The 24,218-nt window shown below is 42.9% G+C and overlaps 1 protein-coding gene across 3 annotated transcripts in view; it reads right to left on the bottom strand.

Annotated features, from left to right (window-relative positions):
• Window positions 1-388: 388 nt before the first annotated feature.
• The window catches only part of hip1 (huntingtin interacting protein 1), a 62,376-nt gene continuing 38,546 nt past the window's right edge, over window positions 389-24,218 (bottom strand). For all 3 annotated transcript variants that reach the window (XM_023961288.1, XM_023961290.1, XM_023961289.1), the window contains exons 13-31: window positions 10,837-10,909; window positions 10,569-10,752; window positions 10,330-10,418; window positions 10,115-10,231; window positions 9,937-10,038; window positions 9,526-9,720; window positions 9,296-9,443; window positions 9,132-9,218; window positions 8,945-9,052; window positions 6,853-6,989; window positions 6,661-6,771; window positions 6,229-6,287; window positions 5,142-5,235; window positions 4,871-4,971; window positions 4,609-4,714; window positions 4,394-4,517; window positions 4,168-4,229; window positions 1,893-2,010; window positions 389-1,806 (exon numbers count right to left, since the gene is read on the bottom strand). In XM_023961288.1, coding sequence (XP_023817056.1) covers window positions 1,796-1,806; window positions 1,893-2,010; window positions 4,168-4,229; window positions 4,394-4,517; window positions 4,609-4,714; window positions 4,871-4,971; window positions 5,142-5,235; window positions 6,229-6,287; window positions 6,661-6,771; window positions 6,853-6,989; window positions 8,945-9,052; window positions 9,132-9,218; window positions 9,296-9,443; window positions 9,526-9,720; window positions 9,937-10,038; window positions 10,115-10,231; window positions 10,330-10,418; window positions 10,569-10,752; window positions 10,837-10,909 — 2,026 coding nt within the window. In that variant the 3' untranslated portion in view covers window positions 389-1,795. The remainder of the gene's footprint in view (window positions 1,807-1,892; window positions 2,011-4,167; window positions 4,230-4,393; window positions 4,518-4,608; window positions 4,715-4,870; window positions 4,972-5,141; window positions 5,236-6,228; window positions 6,288-6,660; window positions 6,772-6,852; window positions 6,990-8,944; window positions 9,053-9,131; window positions 9,219-9,295; window positions 9,444-9,525; window positions 9,721-9,936; window positions 10,039-10,114; window positions 10,232-10,329; window positions 10,419-10,568; window positions 10,753-10,836; window positions 10,910-24,218) is intronic.

Below are 24,218 nucleotides of genomic sequence, written 5' to 3' on the forward strand. Positions count from 1 at the left end.
GTAGTGTATGACAGCAAAAAACATCAGTTGCCAAGGAAAAATTAAAAACGTCACTTTTGCCAATTGTTTTAAAAATTACATAGACCTGTTCTGCACCACCAGGCGACCAAAAAATAAAATGGTTGCCATGGAGATAAACCCAAAGGGTTTTGAAAAAAAAAAGTTTTTTTTTTTAATGAATTTGTCAGGTGCAGCTCTGACCAAAAAGTGAGCTGTCAATCAACCAGTGAGGGCAGGTCAAAAGGTGGCGCCGAGAGCGGAGGCGGCTAATGTCTCAGGGACGTTCAACACCGCTCAGGTCTTTACTTGGTCCTTGAGGAGAAAACAGAAGAAGGTTCCTAAAGCTGTCCCCTTTCCTCCATCACCAACCAGCACACAAACAACTTTATTCTGCATTAATGAGCGGAAATATTTATTTCAAAAAACTGGAAAAACAACCAACAAACCCACCGACATGGTTTTAGTAGAACATCATTCATAGACATGGTTCAATGTGGCTATGTGAGTAATTCATTTGACTACAGTGTGAGGCAGTTTGGAAGGCTGGCTGCGCTGACACCACTACACAGACAAAGAGGTTAATAAAGAGGCAGAAATAAAACCAAACTTTGTCCATTTCCTCACTCAAAGACACTTGAAACTCCACTCCCAGTAGCTTTTCTCTTATATAAAACTTTCTGATGAAATGAGTTAACCGTCGACACCAAAACAGCAGAAATCTTCGTTGAATACAAAAAACAAATAACTGTAGATAATACTCGAGCAGCAGAAATGTGATGTGAGACAGAAAAGACAACGCCGGACTGCGGCGGGTTTCCAGCTCCGGTTTAAACCCCGCCCCCTCCCCGCTACAGGTAGAGAGGAGCCGTGGGCTTCCCCATTGGGGCGGGGAAGGGGGTCGTGTCCTCACTTTGAGATGATAAGAAACCAAAAGAAGGCTTGGAGTTGAACACACAGCTACTTGGTCTAGAAACACGTCAGAGTCCGTGAAAAACCAAAACAGCTCAACCTTTTTTTTTGTGCAGAGAAAACTTCTTTTTTTTCTTTAAGTCTCAGTCAAATATGATCTAAAAATTTTTATTAAAAATTGGGGCACGTTTGCTTTTTGTGCTCCTTTTTAAAGACCCTGGAAGCAGGTGAGACTTCAACTTGTACTGAAAAGTAAGGCGGCAGAACGTAAAACATTTAAATTAAAAGATGCTCCGCTTCATCATTAAACCTTTAGAAAGGGGAAGTTCTAAAAAATGATTAGTGTTCTCTGTGTGGAGGGAGCTGAGGAGAGTCCGCCTGTTGAAGTTCAGGAACAAATGGATTGGTTAACAGTCCCGGTCATTACAACGATGAGGACGTGAAAGGCAGGGAGCCCCGCCTGTAAAGCGGCGTGGACTCCATGAGGTGGTCGCTCACAGTGAGAGGAGAACAGGAAGAAACGTCAGCCGAGGAACCAAACCTTCGGCTTCCACAGAGACATGGAGGGGCAGCAGTCTCAGCTGCATCCTGGGAGGAGGCTTTTGACGGTGCTGCTGAGACCAAGACCAAAGCGGCCCGTTTTTTCTTCCTGGAGGGGTGTGAGCCAGTGAAGATGGGTTGTAGCTTTCATCTGAACTTCACATCCGTCTTTCTCGTGTGGACAAGCAGATTTTTTTTTAAAAAAGAGCACCTTTTCATTTGGCTTAGAAAACAAAGGGTCAAACAAAAGGAGGAGAAAGACAGATAGTGCGTCCATCAATAGTTCAAGGCGGACAGAAGCCGGTTCCGGTGGTGGAGGGAGGTGGGACGACGGCGTTGAGGGGTCTCAGCCTGTACCTGAGGAGAAGAAGAAGAAGAAGACATTGCCACCATTTCTGCTGCAGAACTGTGGGGTAAGAGGATTGCACCGCCTGCATCCGCACCCTCGTCGTCTCCGCCCCAGCCCTCTGCGACCCCCGCCAACTCGTAATGCTTCTTCCTCAACTCGCCGAGACGCTCACGCTCCTTCTGCAGACGCGTCTCCAACTCCAGAACCAGAACCTGCCCAGAGCAAACGCAGGCTGTTACCCACAAACTTTAGGAAGCAGATTTCCACCAAACAATGAATGGGAGCAGACTTTTCTGATAATGGAATATATTTGTGTTGCCTTTGTTTTAAAAGGCATTTTGACTGTTCTATTCCCAAGCAAACCAGGAACCACTAAATGTAGTAGTTCCTTAAATGACCACTGGGGGCAGGTTTCAGAAAGGAGACTTTTCCTCTGGGCTCTAGCATGGAGCTGTGTGACAGATTTCCAGTTAACATCAAGACCGCTGAGTGACTTCTACCTGCGGCTAACTGCGTTTGTCGATTTTGCAAAAACAGAACAAATACAAGGGGTAGTAACGTACTTCTCACACAACAAGTTGCTCCAGAGTATAAGTGACAGCAGCCAAACGAGCTCAAGAAGAAAAAAACAAACTGATGTAAGTCGCACTTTTGGGAGAAAAGCCCAAACCTCCTGAACAACTCCACCAAGCCCAAGTAAGACTGAGCGGTGCTTCTTCTCCTGCATCGATGTACTGGTACAAACACATACAGCGCCCTCTGGTGGGAAAATGACAAAAATATCGGCCTAATTTTAATTTTTGGATTTTATATGTGGTTTAAAAAAATCACATATAACACACCAGCGCCTAGACAGCTCAGTTGGTTAAACGCAGGACTGTCACATGGGAAATATCAATTCCCCCTAACGCAAGACACTTGTGTCTTACTGCCTGAGGGGCAGCCGTGGTGAAGTGGTAGATCAGAGGATTGTAGGTTCGATTCCCGCCTTGCACGCCCATATGTCAAAGTGTCCTTGCCTCCGGTTGGTGCCAGTGTTTGGCAGCCATCAGTGTGTGAATGGGACTGTGACTGTTAAGCGCTTTTTTTCTCATGAGGAAGGTAGAAATAGGAGCATAGGGCTTTTCTACCTAAACGCCATTTATAAGGCGGGCCGAGTCTGGGTCCCCTGTGCCGGTCCCCAGCCCAGATGAAATCCACGGTGGTCTCATCCTGCGTAAAAATCTTCGGGGGGGGGGAATGCCGAAAAGTGAACAACATGTAAGCTGCAGTTGAGTATAAGTTGCACCCCTGACTGTGTGTTCACAGATATATAATTGTTGGTGTGTTCTTTCCCAAACAATCACACGGGTATGTGAATAATTGTTCATATGTTGCACTAATTTGCTACATTCCTCCTGTTTCATGAAGCTAAATAAGCATTAATGTGTTACGGTGCACATACGGTGCAGATAGTCAGTCTATTTTTGTTATCTGTACCATTATCATCATTTGCCTTTCAAGATGAAATGTTCTTTGTTGATCCTGCATTTTGTTAAATAGATTTCTCCCAAAAGTGCGACTGGTATGTGACTTTTGCTTATTTATTATACATTTCTTGGCTGCTGCTACTTATAGTGCAGAAGATCTGATATACACATGAATTGTTCTTCTGTTTTTTTCTTTAGGGTGATGCTAAATTAAGTGGAGTTCTGGATTGAATGTTGTTGTGAATTAGTGACATACGCCATGAAGGGGTTAAACCAAAACTCAGCTCCTTCACAGTCTGGTTTGCACAAATCTTTTATATTTTTTATATTTCTGAAAGTTTGTTGCTTTCTTTTCTTATCTTAATTTTATTAGAACTTACATTTATGCATAATTGGAGACACCAAATGCTTATTTTTCAGGACATGGTTGGGTTGAGCGGGGTAAACCTCATCAATAAACCTCAGACTGTTCAGGGTCCAACATACATACATATAAAGAAATGACTGGTCCAGAGCATCAATGTCTGATTTTAGCTCAATAAAGCAGAAAACTGAGTCACTACAGAGTCTAAACCAATCATTTATTTTTTTATTTTGAGACAGAGGTTTCATGGACGCGTCTAAAGAAAATACAACAACCTTTAGCTTTTGCATGAATTCATTCTAAATTTTTAGTTTCGCAAAAGCCCAACAGCTCCAACTATTTCAATTCTGTTGTTGATGAAATGACCTAAAACAAAACTCGATGGTCTGGTTTAAATCCTGGAACTGAAAGTTAAGAAAATCGAGCCAACTTTGGAATTCAAGATCACAAGATGTGAGAAAAATCATGGAAGCAAAGAGTCCTGAACTGAAGGCAGAGCTGTGGGTTCTTATCACCCGTCATTTTCTGCTGCTTACCTGAGCGTCCATCTCTTGTCGTTTGATCTGGGTAAGAGTCATGCTGGAAAAATCCATCGTTTCTACCACAAAAAAAGAAAAATAAATACTTTTGCGAGGATCTTTTTTTAAAATCACCATATTTTTACTGTTTTTCTTCATTTGGAACATTTGCAAATTACAAATACATGAATCTAAAGTAACATAAACATTAAAAAGCATCCTTCAGTGGACCTGGGGTGCTCACCTGTATCCTCTATCTGGGACTTCCCAGACTTGGTGGAAGCCACCACCACTGCTGTGGCCTGCGTGACGCCCCGGGACGCTCGCTGCAGGCGCTGCAGGTTGGTGCTGTCCTTGTCGGCTTTTACCTGGAAAAGAAAAGAGGGGGAAACTATAAAATCGTAACCAGAAAAAGTGAGACATGTTTGTGTGTCTGAAATGGGGGCATTCTCGGCTCACCTTGGAAGCAGCAACAAGCTGCGCTGTGCTGGCGGCTATCTCATGCGAGCACACCATCAGCTCCTCAAACTTCCCTTTGCCCTGCACCACCAGGTCAGCCGCATCGCTGCAACACAACACAACGCTAAACACACTGACGTGTGGACAAAAAGAGGGTTTTGAAGCGGTTGTAGGGATTTTCGAATATTGTCACTTCCTTCAAAAGTCATGTGGTTTTCATAAAGAAAGCTTTAAGGGACGCTATTTGCTTTCTCATACTCACACCAAGACTGTGGCGCCCCATCCTACGGCTTTGGAGGCGGAGATCAGACCCTCTGTCCAGCGGGAGTTCTTAGCATAAAATTCCTTCATAGAGGCTGCCCCCTGGTGGCCACAATTATATCTCATTACTGCAGGGTTTGTAACAAATCAACTTTCAGTGACATTTTTACTTCTTTTTGGTCCATTAGTAAAACATTTCCATCGATTTAGCTACAAAAATGTGTGATGTTCTTTAATCTCACGCTGAACACAGGAGAAAATGATGAGCTCACCCTGCCACTCTCCACAATGTCCCTCTGAAGATCTTTGGAGGACAAAACAAGAGCTTTAATCGCCTCCATCAGCTCAGTGCAGGAGGCCAGAATCCTGCAGGGGGCGCCAAACAACAGTATGCAAAGAGTCAGGCCCAGTGAAGGTGGTCCTGTCATTTCCTCGCAAATATTCTGCAGGTTTATTTGATGCAAGTTTGTTTAGTGTGGAGCTACAAAGCTATGAAAGATAGCGGAGGAACCAGCACCCCCTACAGGGGGGGGTTCCATGCATGACGGATGCATCAGTGACCTACATTCTCAGTACTGATGTTGCTGCAGCAGAACCTTTTCATTTACCCGGGACTTTATCATGCAGAACCTGACCCCGAACCTTTCTGCTCGTGTTTGTGCGAGACTTGAAACTCTTCCCACTCGGTATGCGTCCGTCCGACCGCACAAACAGTTCCAGTCTCTTCCTGCTTCTGTTCATGATCAACTCAATAATCCTGAGCATTACACCGGGGGCAAACGGCTCGACTTCGGTTCTGTTCAACCCTGGTTTTTAGGAGGGGTTCTGTTTGGCTGACGTGCTCCGAGGCAGGACTTCTCACAGTGTCGTGCTTGACGTTGCATTTTCCCACGCTGCTTATCAAAGATGGATGTGAACAACACTCGATGTTTTGAGAGCTGCTGTGCACTGTTTGTCAGCAGCCCTGACAGCTCACAGTTTATATTTATTTCAAAAACATGAAATGCTCTGCAGCAAATGCAAAGAAAACCCCAAAAAATAATGTTTTCTTAATGATATAGGACGGCTGACCTCTGATTGCAAAGTTGCAGGTTCGATCCCCATCTTGCTCGCCTATATGTCCAAGTGTCTTTGGACAAGACAGTAAACCCCATCTTGCCTCTGGTGGAGGGTTGGTGCCAGTGTTCGGCACCGGAGCCGCCATCAGTGCGTGAATGTGTGAATGGGACTGACTGTAAAGCACTTTGGGCCTTCGAGGAAGGTAGAAAACCGCTATGCAAGTATGTACGCCATTTACCGTTTACCATATTAGGAAAAAACTGGATTTGGACTTTCAAACAGCTCTGAGTTGAAGTTTACCTCTCGTTGACTTCCATCTTGACTCCTGTATCGACGGCTCGAGATTTGTTCAGCATTTCCTGTTAGGACACAGAGGAAGAGGGACATAGAAGAGGGGGGGCACAGAGGAAGGGGCACAGAGAAAGAGGGACACAGAGGCGTTGTGAGGTGTACATAAACATGACAGGGGTGGGAATGTAGAAGTTCACTTTGTGTACTGTGTGTATAAGTGCTAATAAGTCTATTTGTGATTAACAGTAACTGAATTATTTACTTGTGTATGTGTAAGTATAACTAATAATCCTCAAACTACTAAATCTATGTGGAAGTACACGTTTCAATTGTTTGTCTTTAGTTTAATTTCTCATTTGATTGTTTGAAACAAACCGATACCAAACCCAAAGTTGAGATAAACGCTCTTAGAGCGTCATTGGGCGGAGATCGGCTATTCACCTCTATCCTGGACGCCGCCGACTCCACCGCGGCGGAAGTGGCAGCCATTTCCTGCTCTACAAGATCTCCCAGCTCCCCCTGCTGCAGCTCCAAACCCCGAGGGCGCAGTTTCTGGAACAATGGACGAGGAGAGGGGGCCTCAACATCATGAAGCAGGAGGGGTGAGCACATGTTCAGGGTAAAAGCACAGACCTCTGCTGTGGCCAGGATGGCCTCCAGAGCAACTCTTAGCTTGGTGCTGTCCGCTGCTGCCAGGTGGTCCTGCTGCTTCATCTGTCCTAGCATGAGCAGAACTTCTGCGCCGCACGTCTTCACCGTCTCCAAAAGGGCTGACAGAGGATGTGCAGGATAAATAAAATGCACCAAAACACCTGAACGGTTCATCCAGTGGAGGTCAGGTCCACAAAATTTGAATCCCCGCTTTATGCCTCAAAGCAATCGGCCATTGCATTGCCTCTCTTCCACAGTCGTTGGGTTTAGTTCTGGACAGAGTTTGCTCTCCCATCGCGTCTTCTAATCCTTCTAAACATTACAGGTTACATGGCGCTCACGATTGTACTACGGGCGTAAAATTCCAACTGCAGATATTGTCATCAGCTTGTGTCACCTTTTGCAGCTACTGGGGCGATATCCTTCTGATGGCCTTGCCACCAGTGCGACCCAGACCAAGGGACGCGTAGGCGTGTCACGCCTTTGCGGCCCGTGCAGCCACCTTAAGGGACGTCATAAAAATGGAACGTACCATCGTCATGCGTGTGGTAAGTGTATTGTGATGTACAGTCAGGACCTTAAATATTTAGACAGAGATATAATCTTTCTAATCTAGTTTCTGTACATTACCACAGTGAACTTTTTAAACCCAATCCCTTCATTTCATGGGCGTGAAATGAAGGGATTGTGTTTAAAAAATGCTTTAGTTTTTCATGTGTTTATGCAATATTTTTGTTCAACCCATGAAATAAAAGCTGAAAGTCTGCACTTCAATGGCATCTGAATTGTTTTATTTAAAATTCAGTGGTTATGTACAGAAACTAAATTATAAGGATGTGTCTCTCTCCAAATATTTAAGGTCCTGACTGTATTCAGTAGGATAATGGAAGTTATGCTCACTTATGACAAATGGGTGATGCTGTTGTATGGTGTCCTTACGGCAAACTCTAGTCATTAGTACGGTGCGTGCACTGGCCCCTTAATGATATTATGAGAAAGACATGTAAGTGCCCGTATGACATCTGTAAGTTGTCTACACAAACTACACTCTGATTTTCCAATTTCCTTATTTGGGTTCCTTGCGCAGGAAGCAAATCCATATGACACCCCTGCATCTCAAAAATGTCATCCTTAGATTTTGTTTGCTGCAACCTGTGGCCCACAGCATGCCCGTTAAAAAAAAGTACACGAACAATTTCACTCTGCGGGCTACCAGGCAATCTTCAAAGTTTGCAAGTGCCCCGTACAGATTTGCCCTTTTTTGGCCCGCAGATAGCCTGTATCCCCCCGTAAGGGCAGCGGTGACTAATCCAAAAACGACTGCCACAGAAGCGACTGGGCACCACCTGGAGGCGGACGCTCCGCCTTCAGATGTTTCTCGGGTCAAATCAAAGCTCTGTCCAGAGGTCTCCGAGCCTCACAAACCAAGAGCAGTTCCACCCAAACCATGCAGCCTGACATAATTGTTTTTTTGTCTGTCTGCCACATATGTGGACATGTTGCGACTCGTCTCAATTTATCCAGAGGGAGGGGACAAAACAACGACTCTGCTTCTCCTGTTTTGGCTCAGATTCAGCAATGAGGGAAAGAATGGAAGCATTTTGTGGTTCCCATGGAGGAGCGGGGCGATTATCCATGTAAGGGCAAAGACTGGGCTGGTTATGTAGACTTGTTTATAGAGGCATTTAGAGACGTTTACATGCAAATGCTTCAAAGTGTTGACATGAAATCTAGTTCTACTGCAGGCCAGATGCACGTGGAAGCCTGGCGGCTCTCCCATCAAACCCCCAGCAGCCAGAAAAAACAGCGGAGAAAGCAGTGGACCTGTTTAGCTGGAAGACCTGTCGTTCTCCAAGGAGATTTTTTTTTCTTTTTCTGTTCAGTCAGCGGGGGGAAAGCGGCAGTTTTTTTCAAATAGAGTTCTGGAAACTGTGTGGAAATGGTGCAGAGACTTTCAACTGAAATAGCAACGAGTGGGAACAGAAAATTCCAAGTTACTGGCTGACTGACAGAAATGCATCGTGGGATTTCAACAGAAAGACTTGCATGGCCCACAGAGGACGGCAACGCTCACCATCAGATTTCTCCACAGGCACCATGTGAGAGGTGGCACTGCCCTGGACAATGGTTTCGCCCACCAGGTGGCCACTCCGTGTAACTGCTCGCACTAGTTCCAACACGGCTGGCGGAGAAAAGAGCAGAAATGAGCCATAGCTCTTGTTTTTGCGGTTGTCCTGGGCATTTGATGTTTAGTTTCTCACCTGAGTTGTCATCCATGAAGGTCTTTATGGAAGAATTCAAATGGTCCAGTGAATCCAAAGAGGCTTGACACCTGGATGCCAGGTAGTCTGCAGAACGGATGAGCATATGAAAGTGTGCACCGAAGATTGCTCCAGTTTTGAATGGATCAGTCTCTGCCTCCCACCTGCAGAGCTGGTGCAGCTGATGTGAGCCGGGTCGTCTATCTGAGACAGGGAGTCCTGAACGATCTTCTCTGCCTCCTCCACTGCGCCTCGCAGGCTTGACCAGCGAGCCGCCACCAGCTGGCTCTCCAGCGCTTGCTCCCTGCTTTCCTGTAGACATGAACATTCTCCATCAGGCCCAACGTAGGCCCTTGCTAAACGGCGCCTTCCTCTGGTCTGGAGACTGTCGAACCTTCTCGTTGAGCTGATTCTGGAGGGCCTCTGCGGCTTTCACCCCACTCTCTCTCTCAGTCGCCAGTGAGCTCTGGGCTCGCTGCAGCTCCTGTCTCTGGGCCTCCAGCTCTGCCTCCACCTTCGACATTGACTGCACCAGCTCGGCTTTCTCCGACTCCAGAGCTGCCATCTGGGAGCTAAGCGCCTCTCTGGACTGCACAGGGAACAGAACACTGTTAAAACAGGTGAACCTAAGATTAATCTGGGAAGAAGAAGAACTAGGGGTGTCTTGCAGTTCCTCTCGAGGCTCATACGGCCACCTCAAGGAGCCTCATGAAAATAATGGGAGGTTTTTAAGAACTGAAGACACAAAGAACACAGCAAAGCTAGTTTTTCCCTTTACATTAAGTGTATTTATTTCTGAGGAGACCTGCTGAGATGAGGTCACGGAGGATTTCAAGGTATCCAGCTCTTCCCGGGTGCACACCAGCTCTTTCTGGATGTCTTCAAGCTGTCGTTGCTGTTCCCTTTCCTAAGAGCGAGACAGCATGGCGTTCACAGACCCCACGGCAGACAACAGCATGGCGAAAGAGTCATCCCATCCTCACCTGCCTGTCTGCCACATCCTGCACAGCCTTCACCTTCTCCTGCATCTCCTTCTTCAACACCTCCACTTCATCCTGCGCGGCCCGAGCGACAGTCATCTGTCGGGTCACCTCTGCGTTCTAGAGTGGACACAGAAAGCTTGTGATGGGGATGTGACCTCATGTTGAGGAGCAGAAGGCTCTCCTGAAGGTGAAATGGTGGGATGAGCTCCTCGGACCTTCCTCAGCAGGTCTGCGTGACTCTGAACCAGCTCTGTGTACTTCTCCTTCAGTTTGGTGTAGCGCTGCTCGTTGGCCTGAGCCTTTTCTGGTAAACACAGACAAAAACGAGATTGTAACTCATTTTAGGAGCTTTTCTTTGAGTCCGTTTGATCTGAATTATTACGTTTTTACCAAAGACTTTTACCCTCTTTGTCAATAAAATGAATAAAAACGAACATATGAGCACTAGCCTTACTCTCAATCTCGGTCAGACTTCTCTGCTCCTTCTCCGTGTACTCCCGGACCCTACGCACGTCGTCCAGCTCTGCTTTCAGGAACTCGCTCTCTCCAACCGCTTGCATCCTCAGGTGGCTCTGCTCGGCGAGCTCCGCCTCCAGCTCACTGACACGCCCCCTTAGCGCTTGGCAAAGGCGTCCGCTCTGGTGGAAGGGCCCACAAAAAAGGCTGCTTTGTTGATGCCGTTGGGAGGAAGGTTTGAAAAAGGTTCCTTCTCCCATACTTGCCTCCAGCCGAAATGACTCCAGCTCCTCCTTAAGAGCCTGGATCTCCCTGGTCAGCTGCTCGATCAGTCGGTCTCTGGTGTGCAGACAAACAGACACCAACAATTTACTGAAACTGCAAACTTTTGGGTCACAACTGTAAAACGTTTGTCAGAAACTGTTGTTTTGGGTCCCTCGTCACACTTTAAAATAAATAAAATCTGCAAGCGATGTGCTTAACCCTCAACTTTTTTTCAAAACATTATTCGTTTTGCTGATTTTCCCCATCAAGGAAGAGAAAGAAAAAAAAATGTACCCAACTCCTACTTTATCTTAGTGTTTTTTATGATTTTTCTGCACAATCCTTTTTTTTAAATACGATTCTTGTTTTTGATGGATTTTGGTCTTCAGTTTAAGTTGTCTTCCATTATCATTTTACCCAACATAAAGCTATTCTATTGTAACTAAGTGATCCCCCCCCCCCCCCTTCTGTCTGATGATGTCACCCACCTTCTTTCAGGAATGGTGGGAGGAGGATGTGATGCGTAAAATCATCATCCAAAACATCTGTGACATCATAACTATGTAATTTAAGGTTTGACGCGACTGGGTTATACCACTAATGAGGACATAACATGACATCATATGTGACATCGTCGTCTGTCGTCTGTGACATCATAACTATGTAATATAAGGTTTGACGCGACTGGGTTATACCACTAATGAGGACATAACATGACATCATATGTGACATCGTATGTCGTCTGTGACATCATAACTATGCAATATTGTGTTTGACATGAAATATAATTATACCACTAATGAGGACATAAGTGGTCATATGATGTCATTTTATATGACACACAGAGATCATATACAGAAGCAATTTCAAATTTAAACCTGATTAAAATTTTGGGAGTTGGAGAATTGAACTACGTTTCCAGAGGTACATTCATGGCAGTTCAGATGGATCTAATGTTTACCAACAGCCAGGAAATCATGGATGGTGGTCCGAGGAAAGGGCAAGAATCATCTGGTCACAGGTCAGGAATAAATGAAGGACCTGAACCCAGATCACTGAGGACAAAGCACCAATTAACTAGAAGTCATTGTCAACTGGTTGACAAAATGATCAGAAAGTTAATTCATCGGGTGTTTAAAAGGTCCAAAGTGTCTTGCTTCCCGGAGAACTTGGACTTTTATAAAAAGTACCTCTTTAAAAAACTGTGGCCTGAGGCAAAGAGGCTTCGACGCCACATCAATAAGGAAAATTTTAAAGGTCTCCACAAAAGGATCCACAAGGACATGAGACAAATTTTCCAATTTAACCTTGGTGTAGGCATCTCTGACATGGAGAAGACCATGTTTGAGGACTTACTGATAAGACTCTTCAAACTGCACCTGTCAAAGAAGCCCATAGTCTACACTGAGGTTGAAGACTGCTCAGACACGGACTCCCTTTATTTACAAAAGATGACTGTACCGGATAGAACAGAACAAAAGAAGGTCTCCTTTACAGACTTCAGAGACACGTTCAGTGATGAGGAGTTCAATAAGAAACCGTTTGGCCTGACAGCTGCAGACACACAATTTTGGTCAGTTGGCATTCAGTCGGCTTTACAGTCGAGGGGGAGGCAAGAAAAATGCAACATGTTGATCAATCAGTTCTTGACGGAGCTGATCCCCCTCATGTTTGAAAAAGCCTACGTGGAATGCTCAAAAGCTAATTTTGACCATCTATTCAACCGGCTGTACAACAAATTGTGGGATTTGTGCGGGACTGCAGATTTCAGGTTGACAAAGGAAAACGTGAAAAACCTTGCCAAGGAGACGTACAAAAACCTCTTGAATTATAGCCAAAATAAAGACTGTTTGGCTTTAATGACATTGGACTTGTATGAACCTCCAAGTGACATCATTGTGGCAAAAACCTTTGAAAAACACATGTTGAAGGAAAAATCAATGGTGTCAAAGTTCTTCACGTCTTTGTCAAAAGTCTTCACAAGATCTGGAAGCAAGTAGAAAAAAAGGCATGTTGACCTGAAAACAGGGGTCAACAATTCAAGGAGCTTCATTTTATGAAGTAACAGCTTAGGACATTTGGGGGGGGAAATAGGGGGAGGAGAAATCAATTAGAAAGATTTTGTAGGAATTGATAGGAGAAAAAGAATTTAGCTTTTTGGTAGGAACAATGAGTTATAATGAGGTAAAATGATAATGGAGCCAACTTAAACTGAAGAACAAAATCCATCAAAATCAAGAATCACATTTAAAAAAAGAATTGTGCAGATAAATCATATAAAAACACTTAAATAAAGAAAGAGTTGGGTACATTTTTTCTTTTTCTTCCGTAAGTTAAAGATCAAAGAGTGAAAGGGTCAAATAACCCCAGAGTCCTCTTCACTACAACTGAATCCTTGATCAACTGTAATATGAATTAAACACAATGCCAGCTAAAAGACTATTGCCAAATTTGTTAAATTATCCATGGAAGAATTGGGATTGATCGATGTGTGGAGAAGCTTAAATCCCCGTAAGAAAGATTGTACACATTACTCTGCATGTCACAAAGTACATTCATGAATAGATGATGTCTTTGTTTTTAAATCTGATATTAGTAGAGTTGAAGAAAAAAACTGAGTGTGCAGATGTGTCTAACCGTAATATTCTGCACCTGAAAAAATAAATATTTCAAATAAGAAGAAACAAACAACATGGAGACTGAATGTTGGGAATAATGAAGCAATTATAAAGGCCATAAAAACTGACATAGAACGATCTATGGATGACAATGACAATGGAGCGGTAGACCCTACAGTGCTATGGGATACTCTTAAAGCAGTAATTAGAGGAAAACTAATAGCGAAAACAGCATGGCTGTGGAAGAAGAGAATTAAAAAATATGAAGAATACTCTGTAAAATTAAAAGAACTAGAACAGCAGCTCATAAATAAAAATACAACAGAAACATAACAAATACAAAATATTAAGAAACAAATCAACGTCACATTAGAGGAAGAAATAGAAAAAAAGCTGATTTATTTTCAAACAAAGCTATCAGGACGTAGGGCCTAAATCAACAAAATTACTAGCCAAAAAAATGAAAAAACAACAAACGCTAAATACAATCTATGAAGCCATTGATCCCGAAACCAATAAAGTAACAAATAATCCTGGGGAAGTTGAAAGAATATTCATTAACTACTACTGTATAAAAAACTATATTCCCAACCTCCTTCAGCTTGTGATCCAGATAAAAGAAATTTTTTGGAAAATATAGATCTGCCATTTATCAGATTAAATCAAAATAAACTACTTACAGCTGAAATTACTAAAGAGGAAATAATAAAAACCATAAGCTCTTTGAAAAACAATAAATCACCAGGCAGTGACGGGTTCCCAGCCGAATGGTATAAAATATTTAAACATGAGCTGACTTCAATATTACACAGATCCCTAAACTGGACCCTACAAAAGAATAAAATGCCTATTTCATGGTCCGAAGTAATTATTTCAATTCTATTGAAACCAGGGAAAAACAAGCAGTCGTGCGCTAATTATACACCGATTTCAGTACTAAATATAGATTACAAAATCTATACATCTATAATCTGTAACAGGATAAACACATTTCTACCTGACCTTATTGATCAGGACCAGACAGGACTCATAAAAAGTCGCCAGACACATGATAACATTAGGAGAACCTTGCATTTAACTGAAAAAGCCCAAAGAGGACATAGAAGTACAGTTCTAAGTATTGACGCTGAAAAAGCTTTTGACTGCGTTAATTGGAAATTTTTGTTCGTAGCGTTAGAAAAAAATGGGATTTAATAACAAATCGGTAGAAATAATAAAAACAATATATTCACAACCAACAGCTAGAATGAAAATAAACGGGAATTTAACAGAAACATTTAAATTGGAAAGATCAACAAGGCAGGGATGAGGGGCTCTCCCCGACTCTATTTGCTCTCCTTATCGAGCCTCTGGCACAGGCAATTCATGAAAAACCAGAAGTTAAAGGAGTCTCAATGAATGGAGTTGAACATAAAATAAGATCGTTTGCTGATGACTTAATAGCTTAGCTTCAACAACCAGAAACATCAATTCCACATTTTATGAAACTATTGGGAACATTTGAACATTTATCGGGATATAAAATAAATATTTTAAAAACTCAGACTCTAACATTCAACTATGTTCCCTCTGAATACATTAGAAAAACAACTTTAAATTATACTAGAATATGAAAAGTATTAAATACCTAGGTGTGGAAATGACACAAGATTTTCAAAATATAAACATTAAAAATTATTCAGAAGTACAAGAAAAGATTTAAAAAAAAGACATAGAAAGATGGTCAACACTTCCACCAGATTTCAGCTCTAGAATTGAAATAGTGAAAAGGAACATTTTGCCTGGGTTTTTATTTTTATTTCAAGCTCTACCAGCACAGGTTGCTAACACCCAATTTACAAGGTGGGATAAGACAATAACCAGATTCATATGGGACAATAAAAGATCCAGAATAAATGATGGCACCCTCCAGCTTCCAAAGAACAAAGGAGGTATGTCATTACCAAAGCTGAGAGAACACTACATCGCCTCACAATTACGGTACTTATGCTGTTGGTGTAACCCCCATTATATTGGAAAATGGAAAAGTATTGAATGTGAAACATTACAAGAACCCATTCAAAACATTATTGGAGATTGTTACGGGCACAGCCCTCTGCTTTGCTCTCATCTTGTTGCTTGTCACTTCAGTTGATTTCCTGATGATGTTCACCTGGGACTGCAGCTTCCTCAGCTGTGACTGGCCGCCTGCTGGTCATGTGGTGCTCATCTACCAGGAAGCTGGAGCCTATTAAAGCACACCTGGGAGCTGGGACCGGGAGACTCTCACTATGATCCTGACTCTCTTTGGCAAACAAACTGCTGCATGCTTCTGACTAAGCCGTTTTCCTCAGGTACGTGGTGGGAGGTTGTGATCAGGCAAGTCTGGGGGTCTGGGTCTGGGGTACATTTTCACACGCAGGCTGAACTTTGTTAGACACGCCAAGTAAGGGGTTGGTGCCATTTCTTGTAATGTTTTGTATGTTTTTATTTAGACTAGTTAGGTAGTCTTTTGTTGTTCCTTTTGATTTATAGGTTTAGGTGCGGAGTTAGGCCTGGTTTTGTTATATTGTGTTTGTTTATTTGGCACAACCCAAACGTCACAACCTCCCCCACAGGTAATGGTTTGCAGCAGCCTGAATCTTTCAATACTGTAAACTATAGATATATAGATATATAGATATATAGATATATAGATATATAGATATATAGATAGATATATATATATCTCATTCTTGACTTCTTGTCCTATTTCATGGTTGTGCTGTTGCGCCCTCCCCAGGGACGTAACAGAGAGAGAATTATATGAAACAAAGAAGGCATTTAGATCCCATAACAAACCATACACTAAATATATGGTTCAAACTACTTCGAAAATACAAAATCTTAAATAGTGCAAAAAAAGTAAAATGGGTAGCATATGACAGGCATTTTAAACCAGCAGAATGCGATCAAACGTATAAATATTGGACTACAAAAGGAATAACAGCATGGTGCTTGTTATGAAAGGATGGCCAGCTGGAGAGTTGAGAACTTGACTAAACAATTTCACCTTGAAATGACGATTTATCGTATTTCGGGCAGATACTCGCTGCAGTGTTTTACAGGTAAATACCCTAGGGCGGTTCAGTCAATTAACTCACCTGCTCAGCGTCCTATTTAAGCCCAGGTGCGCAGTCGTTCATTCTCTTTCTTACCTTCAGCGCTCATTCTTCGCCCCACCCTCCTCCCCGGCTTCCACCTGTGGGCTCCGTAAAGGGGGGGTTTTGTTACCCGAAAGTGTTATGGACATTTCTCATGGAATTGAACGGAGCCTTATGCCAAACGAAAATATGTGAATGCCAACTTAAAGAATGTGGAAAATGTCAAATAAATATTTCTTACTGCAAGAGTGTCTGACTGAAAATCAGGATTTTTTTTTTTTTTTTCAGATACCGGTACTCAATGGAAATAATGACATACGGACTAAAACTACAAGAGGCACAATTACAAAGTGGGGAAAAATGGACACTATATAACAGACATAGGAAGCACCTAGGATTGACCTTTTTTGTGTTCATGTAACAAACTAATAAAAATGAAAGTTATAAAAAAAAAAAACACTATGCCAGCTACTGTCTCATTGTGTGAGGACTTTGCAAACCACTTTAGGAGCAAGATCGATTTTTGTCAGATCTAACAACATAAAAGAGCAGAAAAGCCTTTTTATTGGGAATTTATGGCTTTTACCAGAGGAAGCTCTGGACAGTTTTGAACTGGTTGAAGCTGCAACACTTGGTCAAGTTTTCTCCCTAGTTAATCCCACGACCAGTTTTTTAGATCCCATCCCCTCATAACTTTTGAAATCATTTTACAAGTCTTTTGAGAGGGAGATTTTATCGATGAACTCCTCTACGGACGGCTATTTTTCCTGCTGCTTTTAAAACGGCAGTGGTGAAACCCTTATTAAAGGAAACTAATTCAGACCCTTCAGTTTTTAATAACTACAGACCTGTGTCCAACCTGCCATTTTTATTCAAGCTTGTAGAAAGACTTGTTTTTATTCAGCTGAATGGGTTTATCTTGCAAAACAACATTGAGATAAACCAGTCTGGTTTTAGAACGAACCACAGTACTGAGACAGCCTTGTTAAAAATCGTTAATGATGTCAGGTGTGCCTTGGATTCAGGTCAGATCTCAGTACTATTTCTGTTAGATCTAAGTGCAGCTTTTGATACTGTTCATCACCTGATTCTTGTAAACAGACTTAAAAGTCTTGGCCTTTCAGGGACTGTTCTCAAGTGATTCAAATCTTATCTAATGGAGAGAAACTTTATGGTAAGCATGGAAAAACACTGTTCTGGGGTCCATGAAATTAATTGTGGTGTGCCTCAAGGTTCCATCCTTGGCCCCTTGCTTTTCAACATTTACATGCTTCCTCTGGGGAATGTCATCAGAAGCCACAACATAAGCTTTCGTGGCTATACTGATGATACCTAGCTGTACATACAGTGAGGTCAATAAGTATTTGATCACCCTGTGATTTAGCAAGTTCTCCCACTTAGAAAACATGGAGGGGTCTACAATTTTCATCACAGGTGCATTTCCACAGCGAGAGACAGAATCTGAAGAAACATTCAGAAATCACGTCGTACGATTTTTAAAAACAATTTATTTGTATATTACTGTGACAAATAAGTATTTGATCACTTTGTTATCAAAGATTCCCGACCAGCAAAGACCTGCTTTTCTGCTTTTAAATAGTCCAACTCCACTCTGCACATGATTCTAAATTAGTGGCACCTGTTTGAGGTCGTTAGCTTGCATAAAGGCACCTGTGCCCCCCACAATCAGTCAGAAATCTAACTACCAACATGGGAAAAACCAAAGAGCTGTCAAAAGACACAAGTGACAATATTGTAGACCTTCACAAAGCTGGAAGTGGCTATGGGGCAATTGCCAAGCAGCTTGGTGAGAAAAGAACAACTTTTGGAGCAATTGTCAGAAAATGGAAGAGGCTAATGATGACTGTCAATGTCCCTCGAACTGGGGCCTCTCTTAAGATCTCACCTCATGGGGTATCGATGATGCTAAGGAAGGTGAAGAATCAGCCCAGGACTAGAGGGGAGGAGCTGGTCAATGACCTGAAGAGAGCTGGGACCACCGTTTCCAAGGCTACTATAAGTAATACATTAAAACGTCATGGTTTCAAATCATGTATCGCACGGAAGGTTCCCCTGCTGAAGTCAACCCATGTCAAGGCCCGTCTGAAGTTTGCCAATGACCATCTTGGGAGAAAGTCTTGTGGTCAGATGAGACCAAAATAGAACTTTTTGGTAAATGGTAATGGTAAATGACGTATACTTATATAGCACTTTTCTACCTACAGGGACAAAGCGCTTTACAGTCACAGACCCAGTCACACACACAGTCACACACTGGTGGCTGCTCCGCTGCCAAACACAGGCTACCACCAGAGGCAAGGTGGGGTTCAGTGTCTTGCCCAAGGACACTTCGACTCATGGGCGTGCAAGGCGGGAATCGAACCTGCAATCTTACAATCATGGGTCGACCGCCCTACAGCTGCACCACGGCTGCCCTTAACTTCATTTGCCGTGTTTGGAGGAAGAAGGAGGAGCATCATCCCAAGAAAACCATACCTACAGTGAAGCACGGGGGTGGAAGCATCATGCTCTGGGGTGTTTTTCTGCACAGGGGACAGGACGACTGCACTGTATTAAGGAGAGGATGAACAGGGCTCTGTATTGTAAGATTTAGGGCAAATACCGCTGTCAGAGCGTTGAAGATGGGTCGTGGCTGGGTCTTTCAGCATGGTAATGACCCGAAGCACACAGAAGAAAACCAAGGAGTGGCTCCATAAGAAGCATATCAAGGTTCTGGAGAGGCCCAGCCAGTCTCCAGACCTAAATCCAATAGAGAATCTTTGGAGGGAGCTGAAACTCTGTGTTGCTCAGCGAAAGCCCCGAACCCTGACAGATCTAGAGAAGATCTGTAGGAGTGGGGCAAAAAAATCCATGCTGCAGTGTGTAGAAACCTAGTGAAGAACTACAGGAACCGTTTGACCTCTGTAATTGTTAACAAAGACTTCTGTACCAAATATTAAAGTTGTTTAACTCAAGTGATCAGATACTTATTTGTCACAGTAATATACAAATAAATTGTTTACAAAAAATCGTACGACGTGATTTCTGAATGTTTCTTCAGATTCTGTCTCTCACTGTGGAAATGCACCTATGATGAAAATTTTAGACCCCTCCATGTTTTCTAAGTGGGGAAACCTGCTAAATCACTGGGTGATCAAATACTTATTGGCCTCGCTGTAGCTATGCCTCTTCATGACACAAGGCAAAAAGAAGCACTTTTTAAGTGTGTTTAGATGTGAAATTATGGATGGCAAATAATTTTCTGCAGAAAATTTAAATGTTAGTTATCAGTCTATGAGCTAAAAGAACTTTCATTAAGGCATTCAGAAACATTCAGAAACCTGGGTGTTATCTTCGCCTCAAAGCTAACTTTTATCCCCCATATCAAACAGGTGGTTAAAACTGGTTTTTATCATCTTAGAAATCTGGCTAGGGTACTCTCTCTTGCTAATAATGAGATGCTAATGCGTGCTTTTATCATGAGTTATATGGATTATTGGAACGCCCTGCTTGCTGGTCTTCCAAAAAACAACATAAACAACCTTCAGCTCCGCCAGAATTCTGCTGCACAAGTTCCCACCAAGACCAGGAGGCGGGTTCAGATCACTCCAATTTTAAAAACCCTGCACTGGCTCCTCATGTGCTTCAGGATTGATTTGAAGATACTTTTAACAGTTTTCTAATGTCTTAATGGTCTTGTGCCTTCTTATTTATCAGATCTTTTAATCAAATATGTGGAAAAACTAACAATAACTAATAAGAAAAAAAAAACAAAAAAAAACTATTTAATCCTTTGAAACCACAGCTGCTGCTGGCAACAGCTAATTAGCAAACCTTTAACCTTTTGGGCCTCTAAATCTTTGATCATTTACTTAATAAAAAGAAGAAAAAGAAATAAATGTACCCAACTCCTCGTTTATCTTAGTGTTTTTTATGATTTATCTGCACAATTCTTTTTTTAAATGTGATTCTTGATTTTGATGGATTTTGTTCTTCAGTTTAAGTTGTCTCCATTATCATTTTACCTAACATAAAGCTATTTTATTGTTCCTACCAAAAAGCTAAATTCTTTTTCTCCTATCAATTCCTACAAAATTTTTCTAATTTTTCTCCTATCAATTCCTACAAAATTGTTCTAATTGATTTCTCCTCCCCCTATTTCCCCCCCCAAATGTCCTAAGCTGTTACTTCATAAAATGAAGCTCCTTGAATTGTTGACCCCTGTTTTCAGGTCAACATGCCTTTTTTTCTACTTGCTTCCAGATCTTGTGAAGACTTTTGACAAAGACGTGAAGAACTTTGACACCATTGATTTTTCCTTCAACATGTGTTTTTCAAAGGTTTTTGCCACAATGATGTCACTTGGAGGTTCATACAAGTCCAATGTCATTAAAGCCAAACAGTCTTTATTTTGGCTATAATTCAAGAGGTTTTTGTACGTCTCCTTGGCAAGGTTTTTCACGTTTTCCTTTGTCAACCTGAAATCTGCAGTCCCGCACAAATCCCACAATTTGTTGTACAGCCGGTTGAATAGATGGTCAAAATTAGCTTTTGAGCATTCCACGTAGGCTTTTTCAAACATGAGGGGGATCAGCTCCGTCAAGAACTGATTGATCAACATGTTGCATTTTTCTTGCCTCCCCCTCGACTGTAAAGCCGACTGAATGCCAACTGACCAAAATTGTGTGTCTGCAGCTGTCAGGCCAAACGGTTTCTTATTGAACTCCTCATCACTGAACGTGTCTCTGAAGTCTGTAAAGGAGACCTTCTTTTGTTCTGTTCTCTCCGGTACAGTCATCTTTTGTAAATAAAGGGAGTCCGTGTCTGAGCAGTCTTCAACCTCAGTGTAGACTATGGGCTTCTTTGACAGGTGCAGTTTGAAGAGTCTTATCAGTAAGTCCTCAAACATGGTCTTCTCCATGTCAGAGATGCCTACACCAAGGTTAAATTGGAAAATTTGTCTCATGTCCTTGTGGATCCTTTTGTGGAGACCTTTAAAATTTTCCTTATTGATGTGGCGTCGAAGCCTCTTTGCCTCAGGCCACAGTTTTTTAAAGAGGTACTTTTTATAAAAGTCCAAGTTCTCCGGGAAGCAAGACACTTTGGACCTTTTAAACACCCGATGAATTAACTTTCTGATCATTTTGTCAACCAGTTGACAATGACTTCTAGTTAATTGGTGCTTTGTCCTCAGTGATCTGGGTTCAGGTCCTTCATTTATTCCTGACCTGTGACCAGATGATTCTTGCCCTTTCCTCGGACCACCATCCATGATTTCCTCGCTGTTGGTAAACATTAGATCCATCTGAACTGCCATGAATGTACCTCTGGAAACGTAGTTCAATTCTCCAACTCCCAAAATTTTAATCGGGATTAAATTTGAAATTGCTTCTGTATATGATCTTTGTGTGTCATATGAAATGACATCATATGACATGTTATGTCCTCATTAGTGGTATAACTATATTTCATGTCAAACACAATATTGCATAGTTATGATGTCACAGACGACAGACGACGATGTCACATATGATGTCATGTTATGTCCTCATTAGTGGTATAACCCAGTCGTGTCAAACCCTATATTGCATAGTTATGATGTCACAGATGTTTTGGATGATGATTTAAAAAATCAGAATGTCCTGCAAAAGAAGCTGCATGTCACACGTGTGGAAAAAAAGGACATTATGGCAAAGTTTGCAGAAGCAATATTAAGTCTGTGAATGCAGAGGAAGAAGGCTTTTTTCTAGGAACTGTTGATGCTGGTGCAGACCCATGGTCGGTGCAGCTTCAAGTAAGACACAAGAAAGTGTGCTTCAAAATAGACACTGGCGCTGATGTTACTGCCCTACCCGCCGATGTTTATCGGGAAATAACAGGAGGAGAAGCTGCAAAGCATCTGGTGAAGCCAAAGCGTCTGCTGTTTGGACCAGGTGGCAACGTGCTTCACGTCCTGGGGGTTGCAAAAGAAACACTGCGCAGAGGCAAAAAGACAGCCTCAGAGGACATATATGTAGTGGAAGATCTTCATACTGCCCTGCTGGGGTTACCAGCTATAAAACAGCTTCAGCTTGTGTCCAGAATTAACAACATCACCATGGAGACTGTGAAACAGTTATATCCCATTCTGTGTAGCGGTCTAGGCCTTGTGCAGAGGCCATATTCAATCAAACTGCAACCAGATGCTGTGCCCTTCTCTCTGCAGACTCCATGCAGGGTCCCACTACCTCTCATGGGCAAAGTGAAGGAGGAGATAGACCACATGGAAAAAATGGGCGTCATCACCAAAGTTGAAGATCCCACTGAATGGTGTGCAGGGATGGTAGTGGTCCCTAAGAAATCAGGTGCAGTACGTATCTGTGTGGACTTCACTAACATGAACCAAGCAGTTTGTAGAGAAAAATTTATCCTGCCTTCCGTTGAGCACACGTTAGGGATGCTAGCTGGTGCAACAGTTTTTAGCAAACCTGATGCCAACATGGGCTTCTGGCAGGTGCCATTGACGGAGGAGTCTGCTAAGTACACCACTTTCATAACACCTTTTGGGCGCTACTATTTTAATCAGCTGCCATTTGGCATTGCATCAGCCCCAGAACATTTTCAGAAAATGATGGTGACTGAGGTGACCAGCGGCCTAGCAGGTGTGCTGTGTCACATGGACGACATTCTGGTTTGGGGCAAGACCCAGGAAGAGCACGATGTGCGGCTGCATGCGCTGCTGGAGAAAGCACAAAAGGCAGGCATCACACTAAACATCGATAAATGTGAGTTCACATGCCACACAGTCAGATTTTTGGGTCATGTGATCTCAGCAGCAGGGGTCCAGCCAGACCCAGAAAAGACAAGTGCAGTTCAGGAGATGAGTGCACCCACCAATTTCAGTGAACTGAGGAGTTTCCTGGGCATGGTGAAACAGTTGGGGCGGTTCATACCAAATCTGGCAGAGAAAGACAAAGTTTTGCGGGATCTGCTGTCGAAAAAGAACCACTGGTACTGGGGGCCAGAGCAGCAGACAGCTTTTGAAAGACTAAAAACAGAACTTTCATCAACACCAGTGCTCACACTGTATGACCCAAACAGTGAGTTGAAAATCTCAGCTGATGCATCCTCTTTTGGACTGGGAGCGGTTCTGCTGCAGAAAAGCAATGCTGAATGGGCGCCTGTGGTTTATGCATCCAGAGCGATGACAGTGACTGAGCAGCGATATGCTCAGGTGGAGAAAGAGGCGCTGGCTGCAACATGGGCGTGTGAGAGGTTCAGCTGCTTCGTTCTGGGCCGATCATTTGAGTTGGAAACTGACCATAAGCCTTTGGTGAGTCTGCTGGGTGGCAAAGCGCTAGACGACCTTCCACCTAGGATCCAAAGATTTAGAATGAGGCTCATGCGCTACAACTACAAAATCACACATGTTGCTGGCAAAAATTTATGGACAGCAGACACCCTGTCACGCGCCCCCCTCAGAGCATCAGGAGCACACGCAGGTGCAAGCCTGCTAGGGGACACTAACATCTATGTGGACTCTGTCATCAGCAACCTTCCTGTCAGTGGAGACTATCTGAGCAACCTTCGTGATCATCTGAAAGCAGACAGTGCATGTGCTGCGCTGATGGAGTTCTGCAGAGATGGGTGGCCCGATAAAAACAG

The sequence above is a fragment of the Oryzias latipes genome, chromosome 13 (genome assembly GCF_002234675.1).
Source record: "Oryzias latipes chromosome 13, ASM223467v1".
In the NCBI taxonomy this organism is placed as follows: Eukaryota; Metazoa; Chordata; class Actinopteri; order Beloniformes; family Adrianichthyidae; genus Oryzias; species Oryzias latipes.